Source organism: Limulus polyphemus, unplaced genomic scaffold, assembly GCF_000517525.1.
Source record: "Limulus polyphemus unplaced genomic scaffold, Limulus_polyphemus-2.1.2 Scaffold1669, whole genome shotgun sequence".
Classification (NCBI taxonomy): Eukaryota; Metazoa; Arthropoda; class Merostomata; order Xiphosura; family Limulidae; genus Limulus; species Limulus polyphemus.
This window is the reverse complement of record NW_013667279.1, coordinates 1-24,955: the sequence shown is the minus strand read 5'-3', so window position 1 is coordinate 24,955 and position 24,955 is coordinate 1. Positions and strand designations below refer to the sequence as shown.

The 24,955-nt window shown below is 34.1% G+C and overlaps 1 protein-coding gene and 1 long non-coding RNA gene across 2 annotated transcripts in view; both read left to right on the top strand.

The window, feature by feature from the left end:
• LOC111087039 (mRNA-decapping enzyme 1A-like) overlaps window positions 1-9,249 on the top strand; it is a 14,125-nt gene extending 4,876 nt beyond the window's left edge. Inside the window, exons 3-4 of the mRNA XM_022392234.1 lie at window positions 8,167-8,294; window positions 9,206-9,249. Of these exons, the coding sequence (XP_022247942.1) occupies window positions 8,167-8,294; window positions 9,206-9,249 (172 nt within the window). The remainder of the gene's footprint in view (window positions 1-8,166; window positions 8,295-9,205) is intronic.
• A 1,944-nt stretch (window positions 9,250-11,193) lies between these two features.
• Window positions 11,194-22,859, top strand: LOC106464498. The gene is made up of 5 exons (XR_002611762.1): window positions 11,194-11,380; window positions 15,664-16,529; window positions 17,848-17,941; window positions 18,745-18,839; window positions 19,129-22,859. It is a non-coding gene; the product is annotated as an uncharacterized LOC106464498 (long non-coding RNA).
• Window positions 22,860-24,955: the final 2,096 nt, after the last annotated feature.

Genomic DNA, 24,955 nt, shown 5'->3' with positions numbered 1-24,955 from the left:
ATTTTATTCTGATAAATGAAATTTGGCCAAGTTTGCTCTTTTATTAAATTTTCTGTCTTGTCAAGCTCTTGGTAGGGCTGTGTTCAAGGAGATACTGTAATGGGCTCATGCCTCTAGGGGACAGTGTGCTCAAATTTTCCATTTAAAATCTACACACCAATATTAACATACCACATAATGTTTTGTGATATTTTATTATATATATATATATATATATATATATATAAAGTTCTTGTATCATATATATGGGAAAAGAACCATATGAATTCTACTATTTTGTTTTTGATACATCCTAGAAGAGTGAGCAGATGCCAAAGGATTGGAAGTTAACTAATGTCACTCATCCTATCAAAAGAGGTAATAAGAATTGTCCCAGTAATTATAGGCCTATTAGTCTTATATCGGTTGTAGGAAAAGTTTTGGAAAGTCTGATGAAAGATGCTTTGCAAAGTCAATTAACAAAGTTTAGAATTTTATTGGATAATCAACATGGATTCACTAAGGGAAAATCTTGCCTAAAAATCTTTTGACATTCTTTGAAAAGGTTACTGCTTATATAGTTGAGGGCAAGGATGTAGATTTGGTGTATCTAGATTTTCAGAAAGCCTTTGACAAGGAGAAATATAAAATGCTTTTAAAAAAATTATCTCTATAGGTGTGGAGGATAAATTAGCAAATTGGAAAGAAGAGTTGCTGGATGGACAAAAGTGGAGAGTTGTTATAAATGGATTTCAGTCAAACTGAATTAATGTCACAAGTCTTTGGAGTCATGTGTGGAATCTGTGAGACAACACTCAACCCTTTTTTCTTTGGTTGCTTGTTTGTCTCGCCCTGTTACTGTGCCCTCTCCCATGCCTGTTTCCCATCTTGCACCTTCCTTATCTTGGCCAGTTCTTACCTCTAGGGTTTCCAGTTTCTGTGACTATCAGGTGGTTTCTGGTCCAGTTGGGGTGTGTTTGGCCAAAGTTGTTCACCTGTGGCAAGAGTTCATTCCTGATTCATGGGTGACCCAGGTTGTGTCAGGTGGACTTCTTATCCATTCCCTTTCCCCTCCTCCATTGTCTCCTTTACCTCTATCCTTCCCTTTACTTCAGAATCCTGCTACCACAGCGAGCTATCTAGTCTGTCAGCCAGCCTTCCCCAGGTTTTTTGTCGTCTGTAAGAAAACCAGAGACTGTCATCCTGTGATTAATCTGTCCTGCCTCAATTAGTTTCTGGATCTTCCCCGCTTTACCATGAAATCCTTTCTGACACTTCAGTTGGTTTTTTCTCCAGGTCTATGGATGACCAATGTAGACATCTCAAATGCTTATCTCCATATTTCTGTTTCTTATCAGTCCCAATGCAACCTTTGATTTCTCTGCTATGGGGTTTTGTATCAGTTCTGCACCTTGCCTTTTGGTTTGCTTCAGCCCTGTATGTCTTTTGTTGGGTGGTCAAAGCTTAAGCCTGACTTATGAATGCTCACTGGTTTCACTTCTACCACTACATGGATGACTGGCTCCTGTTAGCTCATTCCAAGCTGGAATCTTCTCAACACACTTGTTTTCTATTGACAAAAACAGCTTGTGTTGGTTGGTTGGTTGAAGACTTTCCTGATGCTTACTCAATATCTTGTCCACTTCAACATGTATCTTAGTCAAGCCCAACCTTCTCCATTCAATGGAGCTTTCAGTTCTCTGTGCCCTCTCTTTCTGCATGCAGAATTCTATTGCTTTTGGGGACATGGGCTTCAGTGGAAGCCCTTATCCCCTTGGGTTGAGCACATATGCATTCTCTTCAGTGGATGTTGTGCAACCAATGGAATCTTGCTCTGGACCCATTGGTCTTCCCAATTACCCTTTCTACTTCCCTTACAAATGATCTTCAATGGTAGTTGAACAAGGACAATATGATAATGGGGATACCACTTCCTCTGTCTCGTCTGGCAGATGTTTTTCTCCTCAGCCAGGGGTCATGAGTCAAGCAGCAGGTGGCTTCTGGTCAGTGGTCTCAGATTGAAATATCATAACATCTTGGAGCTTCTTGCAGTATGAAAGGCTTTGAATCATTTTCTTCTTATTGTACAGAACCAACTTATCATGAACCACTTGGACAATTTCATAGTTGTTGCCTGTATCAATCGCCAAGGTACCACCCATTCCCCTTCTCTTTGTGGTTGAACATTAGAACTGCTTTATTTGGCCCATATGTCTCATTGCATGTTGTGTTCCAGGTGCTTTCAACCTTATGGCTGATTGTCTTTCCTAACCCAATAAGGTTTATCCCATGGGGTGGTCCCTCATCCCCCACATTTTCTGGTGTATTTGCAATTGGTGAGATACTTCTCCTCTGGATGCTTTTACCACTTTCCTCAACACCAAATGACCTCTTTTCTTGACTCCTGGTTCCTCATCCTCAGACCTTGGCAGTGGATGCTTTTGATGCATTTATATCTACCTTCCTATTTGACTCCTTCCCAGGGTGACTTCAGTCATCTATTCCACTCCATGTCAGGTCCTTCTGATTGTTCATTACTGGCCAGCACAATCTTGGTTTTCTCAACTTTTTTGGCTCCAAACTACCCCCACCCTAATACCTCCTCTTCTCAATCCATTCCTCCTCAGTCAACTTCATTCACCTATCTTTATCTCGCTCTTCACACCTGGCTTTTATCTGGTCCCTTGCAAGCAGATTTGGATTGTCAGTGCATGCCACTTCCTTTTTAGCATGGACCATTCATCCTTCCTTCCTTGTGGTCTATCAGCATAAGTGGAACGTCTTCCACTGTTGACCTTTGAGTCTGGGATTTTCTCCTTCTTTACCTACTGTTCCTCTTCTTACAGATTTTCTCACCTGGTTGTTTGATCATGCAACTTCTGCCTCTTCTATAGCTTGTTAGAGAGCAGCCCTATCCAACAGCTTCCATTTTTCCAGGTACCATATGGTATTTTCCTCTCCTACTGTCTCCCTTTTATTTAGTTCCTTCTGTATTTATCAACCTCCGTTCTTTCCGATTGGAATGTTAATTCTGATCTTCACTGCCTTATACTCCCTCCATTTGAACCTTTGTCCTTATATTCCCTGTATCACCCTACTTTTAAGACTTCTTTCATACACGTTTTAGCCTGTGGGCATCATCAGTCTGATATCTTTTCCATTGACATTTCATGTACTGTTCCATTCCACATATGTTCTCCTTTATCTGGATTGATTGTTTCTCCCTTAAACTTCAGCAACTTGTGAGGGACATTCTTCCTTCTAACCAATTTTCCTTCCTTCTATTCCCACCTATATTCCTTGTCTGATCCAGATAGGCTTCTATGTCCTATTCGTGCTCTTCCTTGTTACATTGCTTGCACAGCCACCTTCTGTGGTTCACTTTCCCACTTTTTCATTCCCCGGCAACTTTCCTCTGTATGTGACCTTTCTCCTTCTATCCTTACAGGTTGTGTTCATCAATTTGTTAGACTAATGTATTCCTCCCTGTCTCCTCAATCTGTTCCAGGTATCATCACATCAGATCAGGCACCTTACCTTTTCTATGGCATCTTTCCTCCATCATCTGTTGGAGGAAATCTTTCAGTCAGGTAGCTGTTTCTTCCTCATCTGGGTATTGCCTTCCACCTGTCACCATTCTCCAGACATCAGTGCAGCTGTCACTTGGTAAGTTATCTTTTCTGTATCTTAATTTTGCTTACAGTGGCATGTCCCTATTAGGTCTAGAATCCCACTCAGTGGCAAGCATTGACTGTTAAGGTATACCACCTCGCTCTCAAATTCATCACTGTACAGCCACCAATAAGTCATACCAGGGTATATTATCTCCTGCCTAGTGACTCTGTTGCTTCACCTCCATGTGATGGGTCCCAGCGGTTGATTTTGTGAGATCACAAATCAGATCATCCTGCAGACTGTGGTTACATGGGTCATTCTGTTCATGATGCCTGTGCTTCTACCTCTGTTAAATCATATCCAGGATTGATGTTGTGTATGTTACTCCAGACTACTTCTATTGCTCCATCTCTATGGGGTTGGGCCCTAGTGAAGAATTATTTTGCATGGGGTAGCTTGGCAAGGATTGTATGTCATGCCCCCCCCCCCAAGTTGTCCTCTGGCAGTGGCTGATCCCAACAGTCTTGATGTATACCCATGGCCAATAACGTACACTGTTGAGATGGGGTGTCCACAAGATTGCTAGTAGATTTACTTTGCAATATATTTGCTTAATTAATATGCCTGTTTCGAACTGTACTAATGCACTAACCCATAGACTTGCATGGGTAAAGCAGAAGGGATTAAATAAATCAGGCAGTTTGCTTTTCAGAATAGGAATTGTTGCACTGTCTCCAGTGTCTGCATTCCTCAGGACTCTCTACCACATTTTGCCTCCCCCCTTGTTCTTTAAGTGGAGTATGAGAGTCCTTGCCACTTTACAGTTATGAGCCGCTGGGATGTTGGACCATGGAGGAGTCCTCCTGAATGGGATCTTTTCACTTCAGTAGAGAGTAGGGCAGTGGCATTTTGCCATTGTAGATGGTGTTTACTCCTAATATCATGCACTCCACCACTATGTGGTGGGTCTTGGATGTTGATGTTGCATCCAGCTTTTGTGCAGTCCTACCCTGGGGGCAATATTGTGCATATTTCACAAATACTCTCCACCTCCATGTAGTGGGTCCCAGAGGTTGATGCTGTGCCCAGCTTCTGTGTGGCTCTATCCGGAGGGTAAGGTTGTGTATCTTTTACAGAGGTGATCCACTTCCATACAGTGTGATCCGGAAATTGATGTTGCACTCCAGCTTGTGTGTGGTTCTATCTGGAAGATGCTACTGCTTTCAAGTAGATATGTCATATTGTAGTTCATCCCTCTGATTGGGATCCCTTGTCCTACCATCACTTGGTTGTCTGTACCCAGTGACTGTTTTTGGATTGGAGCTGGACCAATCAACATAAATTCTCACATGTGTAGGTTGTGCTTTCTTATCCTACCTCATTCTAGTAGTTTTGTCTCTATCTTCTTCAGTGAGTCCCGGAAATTGTTGTACGCACATGTGCTCCAGCATCTGTGCAGTCCTATCTGGAGGATGATGTTGCTCAGGGCAATGGTTGTTTCTCTGGCACTTCACCTTCAGGAGTTTCACTACTTGAGGCTGATGTTTGCACAGTGTGGAACCAGTCCAATTGGGTATGGATTTGATGTTAACTGCCACATTGGCACATCCCTTCCTACTGTCATTCAGAGGTCAGATTCCTAGATGACTGGTTGTGGATTTGTGCTCATGTGCCCTGTTTTGTAGAATGATTTCTTAGTATAACCTTCTGTTTGCTCCACTTGAGGTGAAGATTGTGTGGACCATCCTCCTACCATGGGTCAGTAGATGTATGCCAGATGGAGGTTGGTTTTGGACTGGAGTTGACTGGCTACACACAGTCCAATGCACCCTAGCCATTCTACACCGTGGGGCACTTCCTTTTTAGTTTTACCCACATTCCCTTCTGTGGGTGGGGATCCTCCATTCATTCTTATCCTTGACTGTGCTTCTGGTACTTTGTGGGATTTGGGTTCAAACCCACGCAGTTTTATTGGGGGGGGGGGATGTGCTCCTCTTACTTTCCGCTCGTATATGCGACATAACTTTCCACACCGGGCAAAGAGTATACCTAATGCAGAAGTGCTGTGGTCTTTCACATGTGTTCCTTTCCTAATGGGGGTCATACTTCAAGGGTGTTCTTCAGACACTTTCAAAGGATACTTCTCTATATCCCTCACATCGGTTCCTCCACCTATTCAGTGTGTGATTGTAGCTGTGTGTGAGATGAGGTAAGATACCATACTAGAAGTTATTTTCCTACACTGAAAATATATTCTGATAAGTACCTACCTCCTTTCACACTTCCCACCTTTCCTTCCTACTTAAAACTGGTGCATCGTTTCTGCCTAATTTCAAAGTGATAGTTCAATAGAATCGAATAGAGGGAGTCACATGGGTCAGGAAGGTGTGTCACACTCCTATTTGTGGAGGGTTGTCACATGATGATTTACATGCAAAGACACAGTGAAGCACATTAATCGTGAGGCAAGTGGAAGTACAAGGCTTGTGGATTAGAAAAAAAGTTTGCAAAGTTTGGTAGTACTAAACTAGAATAGCTATAAGTGTGAGAAGAGGTAATATATTTTCAGTATAGAAAAATAATAACTTTGGAAGTGTAGGAGTCATCTTCAGTTAAGGTAGTTTTATTTTTCTAACAGGGTGGTTGACCTTTGGATGTTGTTGAGGCACCAAATTTAAATTGGTTTAAAAGAAAGCTTGATAAGTATATGAATTATAAGGGCTGGCTTGAAGATTTTCTTTTTTTTTAATTTATCTATTTAATAAGTTTAGTTTAGAGGATTGGATAGCCAAGATGGACCGATAGATTCTTTGTTGTCCCAAAACATTGTTATATGAAAACTCTGAAGTAAAATAAAATGCATACATACATACATACATATCTAGGTAACCAAGAAACAAAGAGCACTAGTTTTTGCCGTGTATATTCCATTAAAATTTGTGTTCCATAGTCATTAAATAAAACTACTTTTGCATAATGAAATATAAGTGTATATAACCTGTAAGAAATTAGAAATGTAATATATACATGTGTATAGGCTGTATGTTATAATTATGCCCATATATATTGTACATTATATATTTATTTAAGCTTTTAGAAAAATTTTGCTCTTGTATGGTGGTAATTTTATATCTATATAAATTAAGGCAGTGGTGCCCATTTCTTAAAGATTTAAATTGTTTTTGTTTCTGTCTTTAGTCTTCCTCAATTTAGAAATTTAGGCTTGATGTCTGAATAGAGAAAGGCTACCATTTTTAAAATCCATATTTTTAAGTTTCAACCACATACTTAAAACATTCAGTTATTTCTGTAAAATTGATGAGACCTGCTACACAGTAGCTGGTTTACTTTGTTTAAATACTAGGATGCATGGGCACCCGGCCAGTTATTGGACTACCTGGTAATACTCAACTCCGACCAAGTGTTGAAGTTAAAAACCGCCAAATCTGGGTAATTGAAAATTGCATCTAAGCCCTAATCTTTGTGGCAACTTGCACAGTATTGAAAGTTACAGTCAATAATTACTTTAGTTCAAAAACATGTTCCAAGCAACAAAGATTGACAGCCCATTGAAAGTTGGGGATTCAGAGAACAATAGAAGTTAATAACAGGCATGACTTGAGAAGTGGATTTCTGGGGGAAGGTGGGGGTTTTGAGAACAATAGGGGTTACAGTTTGAGAAGTTGGAGTGAGGCATTAATCAGAATAATGATTCTAAAACATGTCAACATCACTGTTTCTGCATTTACTTTCACTGGCCTCACTTTTGGAAGTCAAATGAAGCTCGATTTCCCACAATGGCCAGGATAGAAAGCCGTTATCTCTCCGGACCTCCAATCAGTATAGATGGCGAGCGGGCTTTTAGCGCTGTTGGCAACATTATCACAAACGAAAGGTCAAGGCTTTTACCCAAAAATGTCAATGCTACTGTTCCTCAAGTACAATTTATACAAATTCCAAAAATACAGGCATTTTGTAAACTGGTGTGCTTGCTTGTACATGAATACACGGAATAACTTCAGATTAATAACTAAGTAACAACCTAAAGAAAACCTGTTGTATTTTTTATTTTCTGCAGTAGTAGTCCTAGTTCTTTATGCCTCATTAACTACAGACACTTGTTAAGCTCAATTGACTTGTTGTTTATCGACAGTACACTTTTAATTGTACTGGAAGAGAGGTTCCATTCAGCTTGGTTGATCCTGCTTGTAGATTAGAAATTATTATTAGTAAGAACTTCAAAGTGAAAGTGAACAAGATTGTATAAAGAAATATTCCAAACTCCTCTATATTTGCTACACACCTATTGATAGCGAGATATTTTGCCCAGTTTCAGAGCTTTTCAGGCTGGGTTTTTATAAAAGAAGTAATTTTGCATCACAGATAAGCAATGACAAAGTAACATGTTCCAGCTAAAAAATTATAGTTAAGTCAGTCTGAAGAGTAAATAAAATACATATGTACTTGCCTGGAAGATAACATTACTTTGTATTTTTCTACCAGTCGAAATTATAGTTTTGCATAAAAGTAAGAAGAATTTCCTAATCTTAGCATTTGGTCTCTTTTTTTTAGGTCTGAGTTTCCATATTATTGGTTTATAATAGTCAATATGCTGAGTACAGCGAATTTAATTAAACCATTAACCTACGAGTTGGAGTTTCAGCTACAAAGCCCATTTCTTCTTTATTGTGAAAAAAAAGGTATTGTTTCATATTCACATATGTGTCTGTGTTGTTATCCTTTTTATAGGTAACTTCTAATAAGTGAAATGTTCCTTGTATGCTTTTATTAATAATAAATTTCCAACTAGTGTTGGCCAATTTTATTTTACATTTGCTTATAAATAGACTGCAAATATTCTGTCCCAGAAACTATTACTTATTTATGAATCTAGCCTTCCAAGGTCAAATGAAATTTGATAATCCCAGTGTAGTACACTTACAAGTTACAGTGTTTTATAAAGTTTTTGAATATTCTGTTTATTAAAAGTTTTAAAGTTAAAGATGTATTTTTCATTAATGTTATATGTATAAACATACACAGCTTCTTGTACATAAGGGAAAATAAAGTCAACACCATGCTTATTATTTTAGTAGGTACCTCAAATTGGCAACAAACCAAGAATAAAATTTGAAAGCTGTGACAAAATTCTAAACTAGGCCTGGTTGTATAAACACAGATGTACAAAGCTAATCCACTTACTCTTATAACTTGGTGACAGTAATCAAAAAGACAATTTTTGATCTTCGTACTGTTATTTCCTTCCCATTATCTTACTAACCTGGTTAATTTTCTCAATTTAAAGACTCTCTCATGTTCACTTGTTTAGAGGCTTTTTATTCTGTCATTTGTAAACCATTTGACCATACTTGTCAATCAAACATGCAAAATCAACTACAAATAACATAATAAGTAGAAGATCTACACGACAAAACAACATTAACTTTTAATAATTGTCATGAAAAAATAATGTATATGACAATAGCTTGCTTTGTTACACGTGTACAGACTCAGAAAAATTATATTATTGTACTATGCTCTAAATATTTCTTCCATTCTGGTCAAATTTAATTTATACAATCTACTCATTATAATGCTTTCCATTTTTCAGATTTCATCTATGGCATTTCATTTTATGAAAAGTGTCTTTTGTAGTGGAGGTGTTTGGTGGGTATAATGTGTTTGAAATAGGTTTAACGTTACAGTCATTCAGACACCCTGCATGACTCTACGTACTAAACCTCATATGCAAGTAGTCTAGGCAGGCCATCTAACCATTTTAATTACTTTACATTTTGTAAACTTGCACATTCAAATACAAAATACCATAACCAAAAAATAAATGAAACACAAAATATATTCTATAAGCCACTGAAAAAAAAAAGGATACTATAAACTAAACCAGTGCCTAATAAACTGATATACTGACTTACTATACATTATGTTTCCTATACGAAAACATTCAACTTTAAAGCTGAGTGATTTGATTGTAAATGACAAACTAATTGATTATCTAGTAAGAGACACCAGATCTAGTGATCCTTTGAAAACCTGGGTATTGAGGGCAAGTATTAAAATTCAGCAGGATGACAGTATGAATGTGTACAAACAAATAAAATTCACACACACATTCTGAGATATAGCTATTGAGGGATGAGAGATCTGTTATCTAAATACCATTCCCTTTGCAGTGTATAGTACTATCTACACCCATCCTCCATTATTCGTATGGTGATGTCATCTGTACTTTCCATATTTGCATAAGTTCAAGAAGTATAGAAAGCTTCCCATGCACGTATGGTGACATCATCCATACTTCGCTACTCCTAATTTATTTTTTGTATAGTTTAATGAAGTTTAAAAACTTCCCCATATGCACTCAAGCACACACACACACACACACACACACACACACATTTATTTATTTATTTATTACTTTCTATTTATACAGATGGTTAATTTTTGGAAACTGTTTTAAACCAATTTAATTATATTTACCTCAATTCTTTCCACTTGACATGCACATCAGTTGAGCTGGTAGATTAGTGGAATTTGATAGTTGATTAATTTTTTAATCTATTACATTTAACTAATCAGTCATTCTCACATGAGACTTTGTTAATTGAAATAATTGGAAAACTTAATTTATATTTGTTGATTATATATATGTGTGTGTGTGTCATGACAAACATACTGAGCTGAACAACTGTGAATTAGTGAGAGAAATAATACTAATGAGAAATAATAATTTCAATATTTTGATTAATTGGATAGTTGGAATAATCATGAAATTGTAATAATATCAGTTATTTGACTTATCTTGTGACATAAGTCAATTTGATTGCAATTATTTTATGCAACACTAATCAATGTAACAAATTATCATAAGTAACCAATTAAATAGGTTATCAAAAGTGCCATGCTCTACAAATCAGTAATGTATGTGGTTCTTTCAGTAAGCTGGTAAACTAGAATGGTTAATTGTAAACTAAATTATTCTTTGTAATGTTTTCCTTAGAAAAAGACCATACAAATATAATGATATATGTAAAATGATAAGTACAGTTTTCAAAAACGTTTTGCTGTCATATCGTATTGTGCTTATATCACCAGTCATCATTTAATTGTAAGAACAAGTTAAGTAAGCAGTAACTAATGTCTGATTTTAATTTACTTAAGTTTGCTAAATTTATTGACTGTAATACATCTGGCTTTAAACGTTGGCATATCTTAATTAAATCTAACATCATTAGTAAACTTGAGAAATTAGGAACATAATCCAATCAAAGTAAGCAGTGAAGATTTGAAATTTGTGTTAATAATTTGGTGGTTTATTCTACATTAATTCACCTAAAGCACCTGTTTTTATTTCCTTATACATATGAAAAAAAATATAAAAATGAAGCACATTGAATTTTCATACAGTAGCTAAATTGTTTGTGTAACTTATTTATTTGTTGGTTTTTAACTTTGAAAAAATCATACATGACTTCAAACATTATGTCAAATTTTATATACAAGCTAATAATTATAAGATACTTCTGTGGGAGAAGTTTTCTGTTTAGTTTTGGTAATTAACAAAATTTACATTTGTGTTAGACTTGCTTATCAAATACCCTGTGCTACCAAGCAAGGTAAGCCTGTTCTTCAACAACAGAAATGCACTGCTGCTTATAATTGGTACGAACAGAGTGGCTTTAGCCAGTCCAGGGTCCAAGAGAAAGGTGGTGTGAAATCACAGGATATTATAAGCTTGCTGTCTGCAGCTCAACATGAATATGACAAAGTAAGATTGTGCTTGAGTTTAGGATTGTGTCTTTCTAAAATCTTAACTTAGTTTCTATATTAGGTGTGCGGGTCAAATCTGATATGGTCCTTTTCTCGTTTATTTACTCATTTTCAAGAACTTCATCATTTAGCTAATGGTTTTAAATGGGTATACCTAACTTGTGTATAAAATGTTTTTGTCTCAATCCTTTTTATTTTTTCATTGTTTAATTAATCCCCAGTAGCTTAGTGGTAAGCTTAAGGACTTAATAATTCTGTATTTCAAGATGTGATACAACGCATAGCCTATTGTGAAGCTTTGCTTTAAAACAAACACATGCATGTTGTCTAGTTTGTTTTTCAGTTGTTTCTGAACAATTATATCATGTTGTTTATTATACAAAATAAGAGCTAAATAGAATGGCATTTCCAATCTTGTGTCTTATGCATTAAGTTATAATTTGTTTGCATTTGCATAGTGAGCAAGAAGCCAAGGGACTTTTAAAAACTTTAATTAAATATAAACTGAAGAGAATGTTCAAAACCATTAGTAATCAGATATTCTAAGCCATTAGTAAGTATCTTGAAATATTAATTCAGGACATGTATGTGATTTTAGATGTCATTCTGCAATATACTTTGTTACCTATGTACCACAAACATTACTAACAATTAAAACCCCATGACTTGGATTCCTACTTGTGAGAAAATTATACCTGTGTAAGTTATCTTTTGTGGGATGTAAACCAACATGAATCAGCTTGAAAAGAGGGAGAGAAGACTGGTAGTTGCAATCCACTGCCTTGAAATCTTGTTGCTAGGATGCTCTGTGTGGCTCCCTCCAGGTCATTCAGATAGTCAGTTTAGACTATGGTCAGCTGAGTGTTATGGACAAAATGTCTGGTGCTGGTGTTTGGGTAGTGCTCACAAAATCCTGCTTACTCATAGTCCTTATTATGTTGAGATTTGACAGTGTACAATGTCTCCATGTTGTACTTTATAGTAGTTAGTCAGCGAGCAATGAATATTCCCCATTTACCCTTATAGATTTTGCAAGAACAGATTAAACTCAAATGATCATTCACAGAATACACAGTCACACACAATCACCATCTTCAATATTTGTAACTTGATTTCTCATATTATATTCATTATCAGAAACCTCTTTCCATCAACTACTTCTTTAATCCAAAAGGGGCTTAGAGAAACTTGCAAGCTCTTCAGAGTTGCTAAAGAAATAAGTATCTTGGACCTGCTGGCTGAAATTTAATGACCACAAAACAGTGAACTCTTCTTTATGTCAAATGTTATTGGGGAAATTCCCATTGAGGTCACTTTCTCAGTCTTGTGAATTCATCAATAGGAGTTATAATAGAGAAGGGTCTTTGCAACATCACCAAGCTGGAGATTCATGCTGGTCTTTATATTATATTCAGTCCCCTGTTGGGACAACAGTAAGTCTATGGGCTTACAATGCTAAAATCAGGGGTTCGATTCCTCTCAGAGGACCCACTGTGGCTTTGCTACAAGAAAACACACACACTTTCTATTCAAGAAGAATCAGCTGTCAGACACATTTCCTCCAAAAAAGAAAATCTGAGCTGACTAGGTTACTTATTTTGATGTTTACATCTCCATACCCCCCCTGCTACTATGAAGGCAGGTTGTTTGAAATGTAAAATATGGCTTTATACTCAAAATCCTCTGATGTTTTAACTATCAGTGGTTTGGACAGTAAAACATATTATTGTCATCATTCTTTACCCTGTTTGTTGTTATGACAAAGACCATGATAATGGTGAGTGTCAGTTTGATCCACACTGTGTCAACTGTACTGGTTCCAACCCTCATATCCTTGGTCTTGCTCGAAATGGGTTGAAGATAAAGGGGTAAAGATGATAAAACTGAATAATGCATCTTACTCTGAGGCATAGAGTAAACAGTTATACCAAACCATACTGTTTCAGTAGGGGTGTTATCAGATACTTTTGCTCCACCCTCAGTGTCTTTCTAAAACCATCTGAAAGTTCTATTGGCTCTGTAGACATGCACGTGGATAAGTCGTTTTCTGCTCCCATCTCTGTTCCTACCACTAATACTTGTGATCAATCAAAACCTGATCTATAAGATCATTATATCATCTCAACATTGCTCATTGTAATCCCTTCAATCTGATCAAGGACCTCCTCCTTTGATCCCAGGCAGGGTCCATGGAGGAAAAAAAAGGTGTTTGCAAGCAAAAACAAAAAGTTTGCTGATATGATGATACAGTGGATCTGTCAAGGTTTTTATAGTAATTTAAATAATATCATGGCTGTGATTGATTCTTAATGTTTTTGTCTCCTTACATCTAAAAGCTGCCGATAAAATTCAGTTGTGATGGACATATTCAAGGAGTAGTAGTATTATTGGTTGACCAGCATACTCCTTCAATGACTGTTCCACTTTCTACACCTCTAAAGTCCATTGTCATCTGTGTCTCCATTGGTAGTACCTTCACTCACACACACGCACACACTTGTTTCTCTATCTGCCACTAGGAGTGTTAATTTATTAAGCAGATTTTGATGATATTATTGAGCTGTTGCCATCTTTCTTCATCACCCTGGGAGACTTAATTATGCACAGCCCCTTCTGGGGTGGTGGCAGTATTGAAAAGATGTATCAGTATTTGCTTTCAGTTCAGTCTTTCTTTGTTCAGTACTGAAGAATATACATGTTTCCGTACCCTGAGTCAGACTTTTATTGTCATTTATTTGTCCATTTGTTCACTTTCTCCCTTTTTTTTTCGTGGTAAATGGACAATATTCCGTGAGGCAGTTGTCATTTGTCTGTTATTCCAAGACAGATTGACTGCAGTCACTACCACCTGACTCGTATGCCAGAGTTGAAGCTGGAGCCACCAGGTTTTTCTCTCTATTCCTGTGCATGCTTGATCCTGCTTTTGGTAATCTGCCAACTGTTAAGGACAGCATAGAGGCATAAACTGATCATATTGACCAGGTTGTTGTACTTATAATCCCTAAAGCCTTAACTCTTTTACACTGTATCATCATCATCATCCATGGTGGACACTGGACTACCAAAGAACATGACAGGCTCAGAAATGAGACTGGTATATATTTCATAGATAATCCAACCTTACCAACCCCATAGCATTCCAAAAGGCCAGCAAATTGAATATCAAAGCCAAAAGGAGTCCTAGATTCAATTCCCATCCAATTCTCTTTCACAACCAGTTCCAAGGTCATTAAAACAAGGCTAAGCTGGTCAATGCATCTTTGGCCTATGACTTTGCCTGGGACTCTTCAGATGTTTCACCCTGTGCATCATCAAAGGCTTTGGTTCTGACAAGTGGTATTCAGAACTTCTCCAGAGTTTGTATAGGTTCTTATAAACCTTCACTTTACCTTTCATGTTTTCAACTTTGTCTTTATACATCAATAAGAGAATCATTGCAATAAAATCAGCCTCGCCATGCTACTCTGTGCCAAAGTATAAAACTCTATCAAAGCACATCAACACTATCACATCAGGTACCTGATGATGACAAAACCTTGTTGAAATGTTGCTGTTATGTTAAACTTATATTAACGTTTTTCTTCATTACCCATTCAAGCCGTCTCCAACCATTATTAGTCTCAAAGTGGGTTCCTCGTCATCGAATATTGAGAGATTGCTCGTCGGACAATAAGAACACAGTTTACAAATTTATGCCTCTCTATCAGCATTCTGTCAATGTTCTTCTACTTTGCCAATGAGAATAGAAATAAGAATTTTCATATGAAAACATAACTGATTTAAATATCTAAGCTTTATTAATTATAAAAACTGTATACAGGTTTATTTTTCTCATTTTGTTGTGTTTTTTAAATAATGTGCATTCTATCTATCCAATTTTTGTACAACTGCCCCATATTTTCCACTAGATCTTCCTATGTTTTTTTTTACCTAGAATCTGGTTGGCGATCAGGTTTTGGCTTCAGTATGATTATTGGTGAACTTTGTTGCTCATTGGACTAAACTATAAATATATGTAACTTTAGTTTGAGGTGTGTCATTATAAACCACCAATAGCTGTTCGTAATATGTTGCAAATTCTTAAATATTTTAATCATCAGAGGAAAATAAAAACTAGTTTGGCAGAAATAAATTGTTTTTGTTTATCATTTTAGTCTGTCAGTCTCTCTCTCTTTTTTTTTAACTTATTTGTAATCTACATCATGAGGTAGAGTAAAGCATATTTTTAGTAACTATTTCAACAACATAAAATATGTATCTCTTCTTTGTTTTCTTTTTCAGGAAAAAGGAAAGATTCAAAACAAAGGCATACAGAAAGTGACCAAAGAAGAAATCAAATATCCAAAAGTTAGTCAGTCAAATAATTGTGTTTTTGTTGGAAAAGTAAAAGTGAGACATCCTAAGCAAACAAATGTTGATTCTAAAGAAGTATACTCTCCTAGCACAACACCATTAAGTGTTGCAACATTATTTGCTCAGGCATATCAAAGCCAACAAATCTGTTCAGATCTTAGTTCAGAAAAACAAAATAGTAAAGTCACTTTGAGTAAAAGTGACTTAAAGAAGTCTTTGCATTCTGAGAGTGATCCTACTCTCATTTATAGCACAGAACAGTCGGCTGGATGTACTGGAAGAGTTCTTAATGAGCTGCTGTCAAATTTGTGTGACCCTAAAAAATTGTCTTCAAAACAGCAGAAGTCTGGATCTGAACAAATGTCAATTGCTAATGGCTCTCTTCATTTCTCTCTTTCAACTCAGAGCTTGGAACAAGAACTAAAAAAAAAGCTAAAGCTAATTTCAAAATCTGGTAATATGGAAGAATCAAGTCACAAGACTCTTACTAAAGAACAAGAACTAAAAAAAAGCTAGAGCTAATCTCAAAACCAGAAAATACAAAAGAATCAAACCAAAAGACTCCTTCACCTGCCCCTGTGCCTTTCAAAAGTCCTATTTTATCCTCTCAACCAACTTTACTTTCAAATTCTATTTTGTCAAAGTTTTCAACCAAGTCATCAGTAAAAAGTCCTTCAGTTTCACTTCTGACACCAGTTATGTTTGAACAAGCCCCAGACAAAATTTTTGCTCCTGCAGAGCCTAGTACTTTCTTATCATGCAACAGTGATCCTTTACACAAGCAATTTTCCAAGGTGTGTTAAAGATTTTTCATTTTAAAAGCTTTTGTATACATAATTGTTTGCAGTACTTTATTTGTTTAAAGTTTACTGTCTGTATTTAGGTAGTTATATTAACTAACACACAAAAAGGGGGACTTGTAGTACAAGTAACAGCCAGTTAACTTTTACCTTGTCAGGTAACTTCTGACGAGAACGTCATTTAATTAAATGGTGTTGTGTAATTAGAATAATAAAATAACCTTTTGTATATAAGAACTGTAGTTTTCTTTAATACTACATGATTATTTTCATTTAAAATTTTAAACTAATGGTAGAATTATTTTCAAATGTTTCATTTATGGAATATGTAAATATAACAGTCCATGCAAACAAACACCATGCTTATTTTGTTCAAGTTTCAGAAAAATATAAAGAATATTACTACGAGATTCTTGCACACCCAGTCTGGGTCTTAATTCTTCCAATTGATTTTAATGTTTTAAATTTTTTATGAATTTTACATATAAGATTTGTCATCTAGTTGATAATTTCTGCTTCATCAAAATTTTTTTTTTTCATATCCAAGTAGTAAATTTTGCACAGGTGTTCTTTATTGCCTTGGAAAGGATTACATTTCTAAATGTTATATGTACATTCTGTTAGTTCTCTTAAAAATTAATGGTTTTCTTGTTACTAATTTGAATTATGGTTTTTGAGTACTTGTCTGACTTAACTTGAATTGAAGAGATTTAATTCATTTGGGTATTTAGTTCTGATATAAACATTTAATAGGAAACCTTTCATTAAATAACATTAATAATATTTGCTTGATATAAACCAGGCTACTATTTAAAGCCACAGTTACTATCCCACAGTAGTTACATAATATCTAGAGAATTTACTAACCCCAAATTTAGAATAATTATCAATTTATGAAGGATGCTGCAGTTTAACTCGTGATATCCCAGTTTGTTCCTGATGAAGAAAGGTCTACTCTTGAGAGTTCTCAGGTTACCAAGTTTCGTATTTTGGTCTTAGAATATCTAGAGATTGCTAACAACAGACTTAGGATAATTATTGTTTTATGGTACTTTTTTTGCCCCCCCCCCTAGAATTAACACGAGTTGTTTTCATCAGACAGTTGATTCAATAGCTTTCAACCACAGTTTCAGATAGTTTATTGTACTATTATTTTATAAAGAATTGACTGGCAGTTTGGTTTGTTAAAATAGGAAAAAATTGTAAGAGAGGCAGTTTTGTACCTTCATAAAGCAAAATTGTTTTTTCGATGCTTATAATGATAATTTTATATTTTGAAAAAATATACAGAAATATTTTGTCTTCTTTACAGACATTTGTCTTGATGACATCCTGTCCAGCGAGTCTTCCATTACTTCCACCTGAAGCTTTCATAAAACCATCATATACAGCCAGCTGTGACTCGGGTAAAGTATATACTCAAATATTAGAATTTATAAAACTAGCGTGTTGTCCAAAATATATCAACTATGAATTGTTCACAACTTTCTAGCATTATTCTTATAAATAGGTAACGATAAGTTTAGTTTACATATAAGTGCCATTGTTTAAAGTATCATCTTTATTGTCATATTTTGATAGAAAGAAAGAAAGGAAAGCCATTTTGAAGTATTCTTTTTATTTGCACTGTGCTGTAATATTGTGATAATTTGTACAGCAGTCTGTCTTGGAGTAGTCATTCATATCAAATACAGCAGTACTCAGAAAGTTTGAATATAACTAGATCAATATTTTATATTTTGTTTCTCTATACTATATTTATATGAAGACAGTGTACAGGCAAGCAGTATTCGATACGAAGACCGTCTTGGCGTAGTCATCCATATCAAATACAGCAGTATTTTGTTTCTCTATACTATATTTATATGAAGACAGTGTACAGGCAAGCACTTCTTTCTTAGTTTCATATCTGGAATGTCTTGACAAACCTACATCAAGACATAGATTTACTAAAAACACCAGTAAAAGGTTTTATTTCCTAGACAACAGTTGTCACACATCGTGATCTTGCATGTCTGTTCAAAACTGAAGTTCGGCCATTGTTATCATTATTCTTACACTGATATGTTGCCTGAATGATAGTTGATATGGATGACTACTCCAGGACGGTCCTCGTATCGAATACTGCTGTATTTGATATGAATGACAGTATAATGATTTGTATGTTTGATCAATATTTTACCTTTTACATGCCTAATAAATACATCAGTAACAAAGGAAGAAGATTATCTTACTGACTTTCCCCAAGATATCATTCCCCTGACTAGAAGCCAGCTAAAGGGGGCATTGATGTATCTGTTAAAGGTAATACAACTTTTTATTTACTTGTTGTATTTTGATTTGTTTTATCACAGCTTGGTTAAGAATCATAATTAAGACTCGTAAGTATTAGTTTTCTTTTTAATGAAGACAGCTAAACATTATATTAAGAATATGTCATTCTTTACATTGCAATATTAAATATTTCATTATCAGTCATATTGTTCATACTAGTTGGTCAGGCTGATTTTGCGTTTTGCTCTAAGCACATAGCTTACTTTGATAGGAAGTTATTACTATGTATTTATATATATTTCAATAATTTGTTTTACAGCATGATCAAGATTTTGTCAACAGTCTATACAAAGCATATGTTCTGAGCCTACAAATGAATTATAAAAAATCCACATGAGACAAAACTAGTATATTTTCCTATATGTCTTGTCTTTGTTTTAGACAGTTTTTGCCTGTGATGTTCAAGATATCTCGCACCTCGTGTGAACATTTAAACACTCTTATTATTGTAAGTCAGGGTTGGGAAAAGCTTCCACTTAGTGTTTGGTTTAGTTTATCAAACAAGTTGCCAAAACTGTCCAAACTCAATGTCATCTAATGTTTTTAGTTGAAACTGAATCAAAAAGTTTTATAAAAGAAATGTGATACAAGTAATGGCTATTTATTATCCCGGAATACAGCTTGGAAAAGTGTTTTTCTGTTTTAACTGGTATGTTAGTTTTCCATTATTCAAGTTTGATATGAACGGCTATCCTAAGAATGAATAATGGAGTTTAATAGTGGTATTCATCTTGAGTTAAGGTTTATATGGATGCATTCTAGCCAAAGGCATAATCTTTGGATTATTGTTCCTTTATATATTTTTACAAATATTAGTCATATGTAAACATTTTTAACAATAATTTATAAATTATAATGCTAATCTCAAACTGGGATCTTTTCTTTGTAACATTTGATCCCATCTCAGTTTCTCAAAAATTTTCCCTTTGAGTTTAAGTTATGATGATGTAATAAGAGGTGTATAGCTTGTAGTTATCTGTGACATTCTCAACATTTTGTAGACAAATGATGTAACTTCTATGACAGTGTTTTCTGACAAAAAAAAACCAGTAGGTTTAGATTTTTCTAGTCAAACAGTACTTTATGTTAGTTGCCTGTTTGAACACAAAGTGTGGTGAAAAGTGGGCACTTTTAACATATAGGTACTGAAGAAAAAAAAAGTAGATTTGGGTGTAATTATTAGGAATTTTGTTTAAATGTGTTTTTCTTTTTCTCATTATTTATATTGCTGTATGTACTATTGAATGTTGAAACATGCATAATATTGTTTGTGTGTATAACCATTTTATGAACAGTAATTCCTGTTGATATTATTGTAGAATTATTAATAATAAATTTGTTATGGAGAAGTTTTCCATGATTGTATGTCATGAAATTATTTGATTAAACAAATGTTAAATTGGACTGTTGATTCTACAACAATACCAACAGTAATTAACACGTGTGTTAACACAAATGTTTTGTTAATATGATTTCTTGCAACACATTTTCGAATATAATTCCATAAAAGGAACAAAAACTTTTGTGTATAAATTTGTTTAATGATTTTCCATGCACACTTATTAAAGACTTTATAACAAGATACAGAAGCGGGTGATTTATCGAAGAAATAAACAGATTTGAAAACATCCGTAGCTAGAGTATGTAGTTGATTATAATAGTATACACTGTGGTAGTTATGATAAGACGCATGTTTATAAATCTGTTTGTTCTGATTTTATTCAGCAGTAACTTACTGTTATAATAACTGATACAATCGAATGTTTGAGAGATGAACATTGAGTTTGTCACTATCAAACTGGAGGAGTCGGTGTACCTCACTTGGAGACTGACATAAGTTATGATAAGAGGCATGTTTATAAATCTGTTTGTTCTGATTTTATTCAGCAGTAACTTACTATTATAATAACTGATACAATCGATTGTTTGAGAGATGAACATTGAGTTTGTCACTATCAAACTGGAGGAGTCGGTGTACCTCACTTAGAGACTGACATAAGGCACGTTTCATTATGATATTATTACATGGTGTATATACAGTTACTGCTGTTCATGTGCATAAAAGAAATGTATATATTTTATTAATATATACTATAGTTGCTGCATAGATAAATGACTATTTTGGGGCACAAAATAATCATTATTTTGTAAAATTAGTTTGCTTTAAAGATTAATGAGAAATCAAGATAAGACTTGTGTTACCAAAGAAAAAAGCCCATCACGTAAAATAGCCTATCTCCATTACAGTGTACTTGTCTGTAGAATTACATTGGGGAATGAAAATATTTAATAAACTAGTTTTACAAAGTCTGTTTCAGAAGTATGTGTTGTAAAAATAAAAAAACAATCCTAGTTATAAAGTGTTGTTATTTATATAATTATTTCAAGGGATTATTTACTTGTGTACATATATAGACACTGTATATATTTCAAAAATTTGTGGTTTACGAAATAGGCCTTTAAAATTTTATAAACAATTACAACTGTTGAAAATCTTAGCTTCACAAAATGTACATTATTGTTCCAGTTTAAAGTTTTAAAGGAAGCTGTTATCTGAGGAGATAAGAGTTCAAGTTGTTATAAAACTTTCCACATACTTTAAATAACCAGTTCATATTTGTGTAGAAAGTGTAATGATTTTCAAGTCATATATATTTCCAAAAATTCTGTTTACTAACTGAGTTGCAAAAGTAAGTTCAACAAATTTAGAGAATGATTTTTTTATGTTATTTATTTGTTTCCAAATTGTGAGATCAAAGAAAAGTTTCATGTTTAGAAAAGGACTGATTATGTATAAATTTAAAGCTCTGTAATTATATTTTAGTATGATTTGTGATAGCATATTTCCTATAAAGGCACTGACACAAGTTTTGGAAATATTTTTTTTTATATGATTCATTACAATGTGTCTTTGAATATAATTCCTTGTTATTTTAAATCAATTTAATGAAATCACTGAGTGGGCTGTACACACAGAAGATAGGGAACTCTAGTAATTTAATCAAATTTTGGACTCACTCGTTAAACTTGCTTTGGTGCCTTTAATTGTGTAAGCTATTTGTCCATTATTTGTATTATTGTTATACTGGTTATTAAGATGACAGTCAAAGAAAGAAAAACTTAATTGTATATGGTTCTATAAAAAATGAAGTACAAAGAAATATTCAAAATAGATAGAAGTTTGATTTCTAGGTAAAATACCTCTTGTGATAGTAAATTTATATTTTAAATTATAATATACAAGCTTGGTGTTCTAATCAGCTGTTGCTAAATAGATTAACCTGCACTTTGTTGATGATTTTGAATTAAATAGTAAATATGTGAATAGGGAATTTAATTTGGTAACAAATCTTTAAAACTTATTGAATTCCTTGGAGTAATCAAGCTTCCAAACTACCAAAAACTAAAGTACAGTATGGTCTCGATGCTTATAATATTAAAGAATTATTGTTTTTTTTGGTGTACTGATTCGTGTTGAAAAACTGTAAAAGTTTGTCAAAAATCACTGCATTATTTTTATATATAACTATATTTTCATTAAGTTGATGTCTCAGAAGTATGTGAATGATATCCATAGGTTGTGAATTTATTTATTTTATTTTTTCTTGTATTGGTTTTCTTTTTGTGTACATGACACAAACAACCCCACATTGTTGTTGTACTGTTTGTAGAATCTAATGAGCAATGTGCTGTTAAAATATTCTCTTTAATAAAACTTACCTGACATCAAACGTTTATTTTCAGCAAGAATTTTCTTCGTTGCAATAAATATGATTACACATCATTGTTTCAGATTTGTTCAAAGAAAATTATTACACATCATTGTTTGTTTCAGATTTGTTCAATGAATATGATTACACATCATTGTTTGTTTCAGATTTGTTCAATGAATATGATTACACATCATTGTTTGTTTCAGATTTGTTCAATGAATATGATTACACATCATTGTCTATGTTTCAGATTTGTTCAACGAATATGATTACACATCATTGTTTATATTTCAGATTTGTTCTTTATTACAAAAAAAATTACAATGAAAGTAAAGTACATCAGAGTGGCAACATTTCTATTAAGTTATTAGGTAGGATTCCTCATCCAGGATGTCTTGTGTGTGTGTGTGAGATTTACATATATTCCAAATAGATTACACCATGAGTAACTTGGTCTTGTATAGATTTCTGGTACAAATGAATAACTTAATGGCTTTGTTTTTGTGTTTGTTATTATCAGATAAAAGCTTTGGATTTAACAACATTTTAGAACAAATTCTGTACTCATTAACTAGATTAAACCACTGAGGAACTATCTAAAATCTGTTTGGACTTCTTATCCATCTTGTCCAAAACTAGAAAACACTAATGATCTATCTAGAATCTAGTTGGACTTCTTATCCATCTTGTACAGAACTAGAAAACACTAATGATCTATCTAGAATCTAGTTGGACTTCTTATCCATCTTGTACAGAACTAGAAAACACTAATGATCTATGTAGAATCTAGTTGGACTTCACTTCTTATCCATCTTGTACAAAACTAGAAATCACTAATGATCTATCTAGAATCTAGTTGGACTTCACTTCTTATCCATCTTGTACAAAACTAGAAATCACTAATGATCTATTAGAATCTAGTTGGACTTCACTTCTTATCCATCATGCACAAAACTAGAAATCACTAATGATCTATGTAGAATCTAGTTGGACTTCACTTCTTAACCATCATGCACAAAACTAGAAATCAGTTGATTTTCATTTAGATATAAATTTGAAATTGTATGTGTTAACTCTTTTAATGCCATGTGCACACACGTGTAACACTACATATTCTTTCTTTTTTGACTTTAAAGTGTGATATTAAATAAATGTTCTTAGAAATATGTATACAATAATTTCATAATTAAAAAATCGTATTAATTTTCAAATCTTGGAACTAAATGCACATAATCATCAGTGTAATATTTCATAAAGTTATCTCTTTAAAAAATGCTGATTTAATGAGCAAGATATAAGGAATTATAATAATATGTGTGTTTCTGTGTACGTAAAAAATAAACTTGGTAGTGAACATGCCAAACTAATATTCAGATAGTATAATGTTGAAATCCATTTAATAAACAGTTTAGCATAACTTATGTAATCATCAAACACCGTCACTTTGGTAATGAATTTCAGAAAGCTACAACAGTAATAATTTCCACAAGCCTATACAAAATTTTATAAATGGTTGCAACACTACACAAGTCTCTTGATTTTTCAGAAGGCTCTTCCAACAACAAAAAAATATTTAATTGACTTAGTTTCATTTTGGATTTAAACAGTGTTTCTGTAACTTTAAGTTCTACACAAGAATTCTTAAGTCTCTCACTTTCGTCAGCTGGTATCAAGTTTGGGTGTTTTTATGTAGTTTTTAACTTTCTGAGAAATTTTCGCGTTCTTTTGTAACTTTAGGGTTAACTTTCATTTGTGTTGGTGTCGTTCGGCTAACACATCTAATTTAATTGTTTGAGTTTGCCAGTGAGAAAATTATGTATAATTTGATCTGAAGAATAATGAAACGTAGGTTCTTATTTGAAGTACACATTGTTATTGTTCTTTAGTAAGGCTAAAGTGCAAATTAACTCTATTGTGGTGCATTAACTTGGGAAGAGTTTTATATGCTAGACTAAGTCACAAGGAGTGAGAACATGTACCTGAAGAACATACTATTTAATAACACAGGCCTGCGATGGTTTTATTGTCTTGAAATTTTTACATGTTCTACAGTAATTTCTGTACGCTGAATCCAAAAAAATCCATTTTTATCCATCACGTACAGATTTTTCACAAAACTTCATAACTCAATACATGAAAGAAAAACCACAACACGTAGTTTTGAGACTAAAAGGCTTGCATTTAAAAAATCGTGATGAATGAGGATTTGAGAATTCATATTGTTACGACAGCAGAAGTCACGTGACCCTGGTAACACGTGATGAGTTTCTAGAAGGATCATGTTTGCCAGACGACCTCTATTTTTTTATATATAAACCCGGCAAATAACGCAGAGAAGAGAAGTGACAGCATAGAGAATTGCAGATAGAGAGA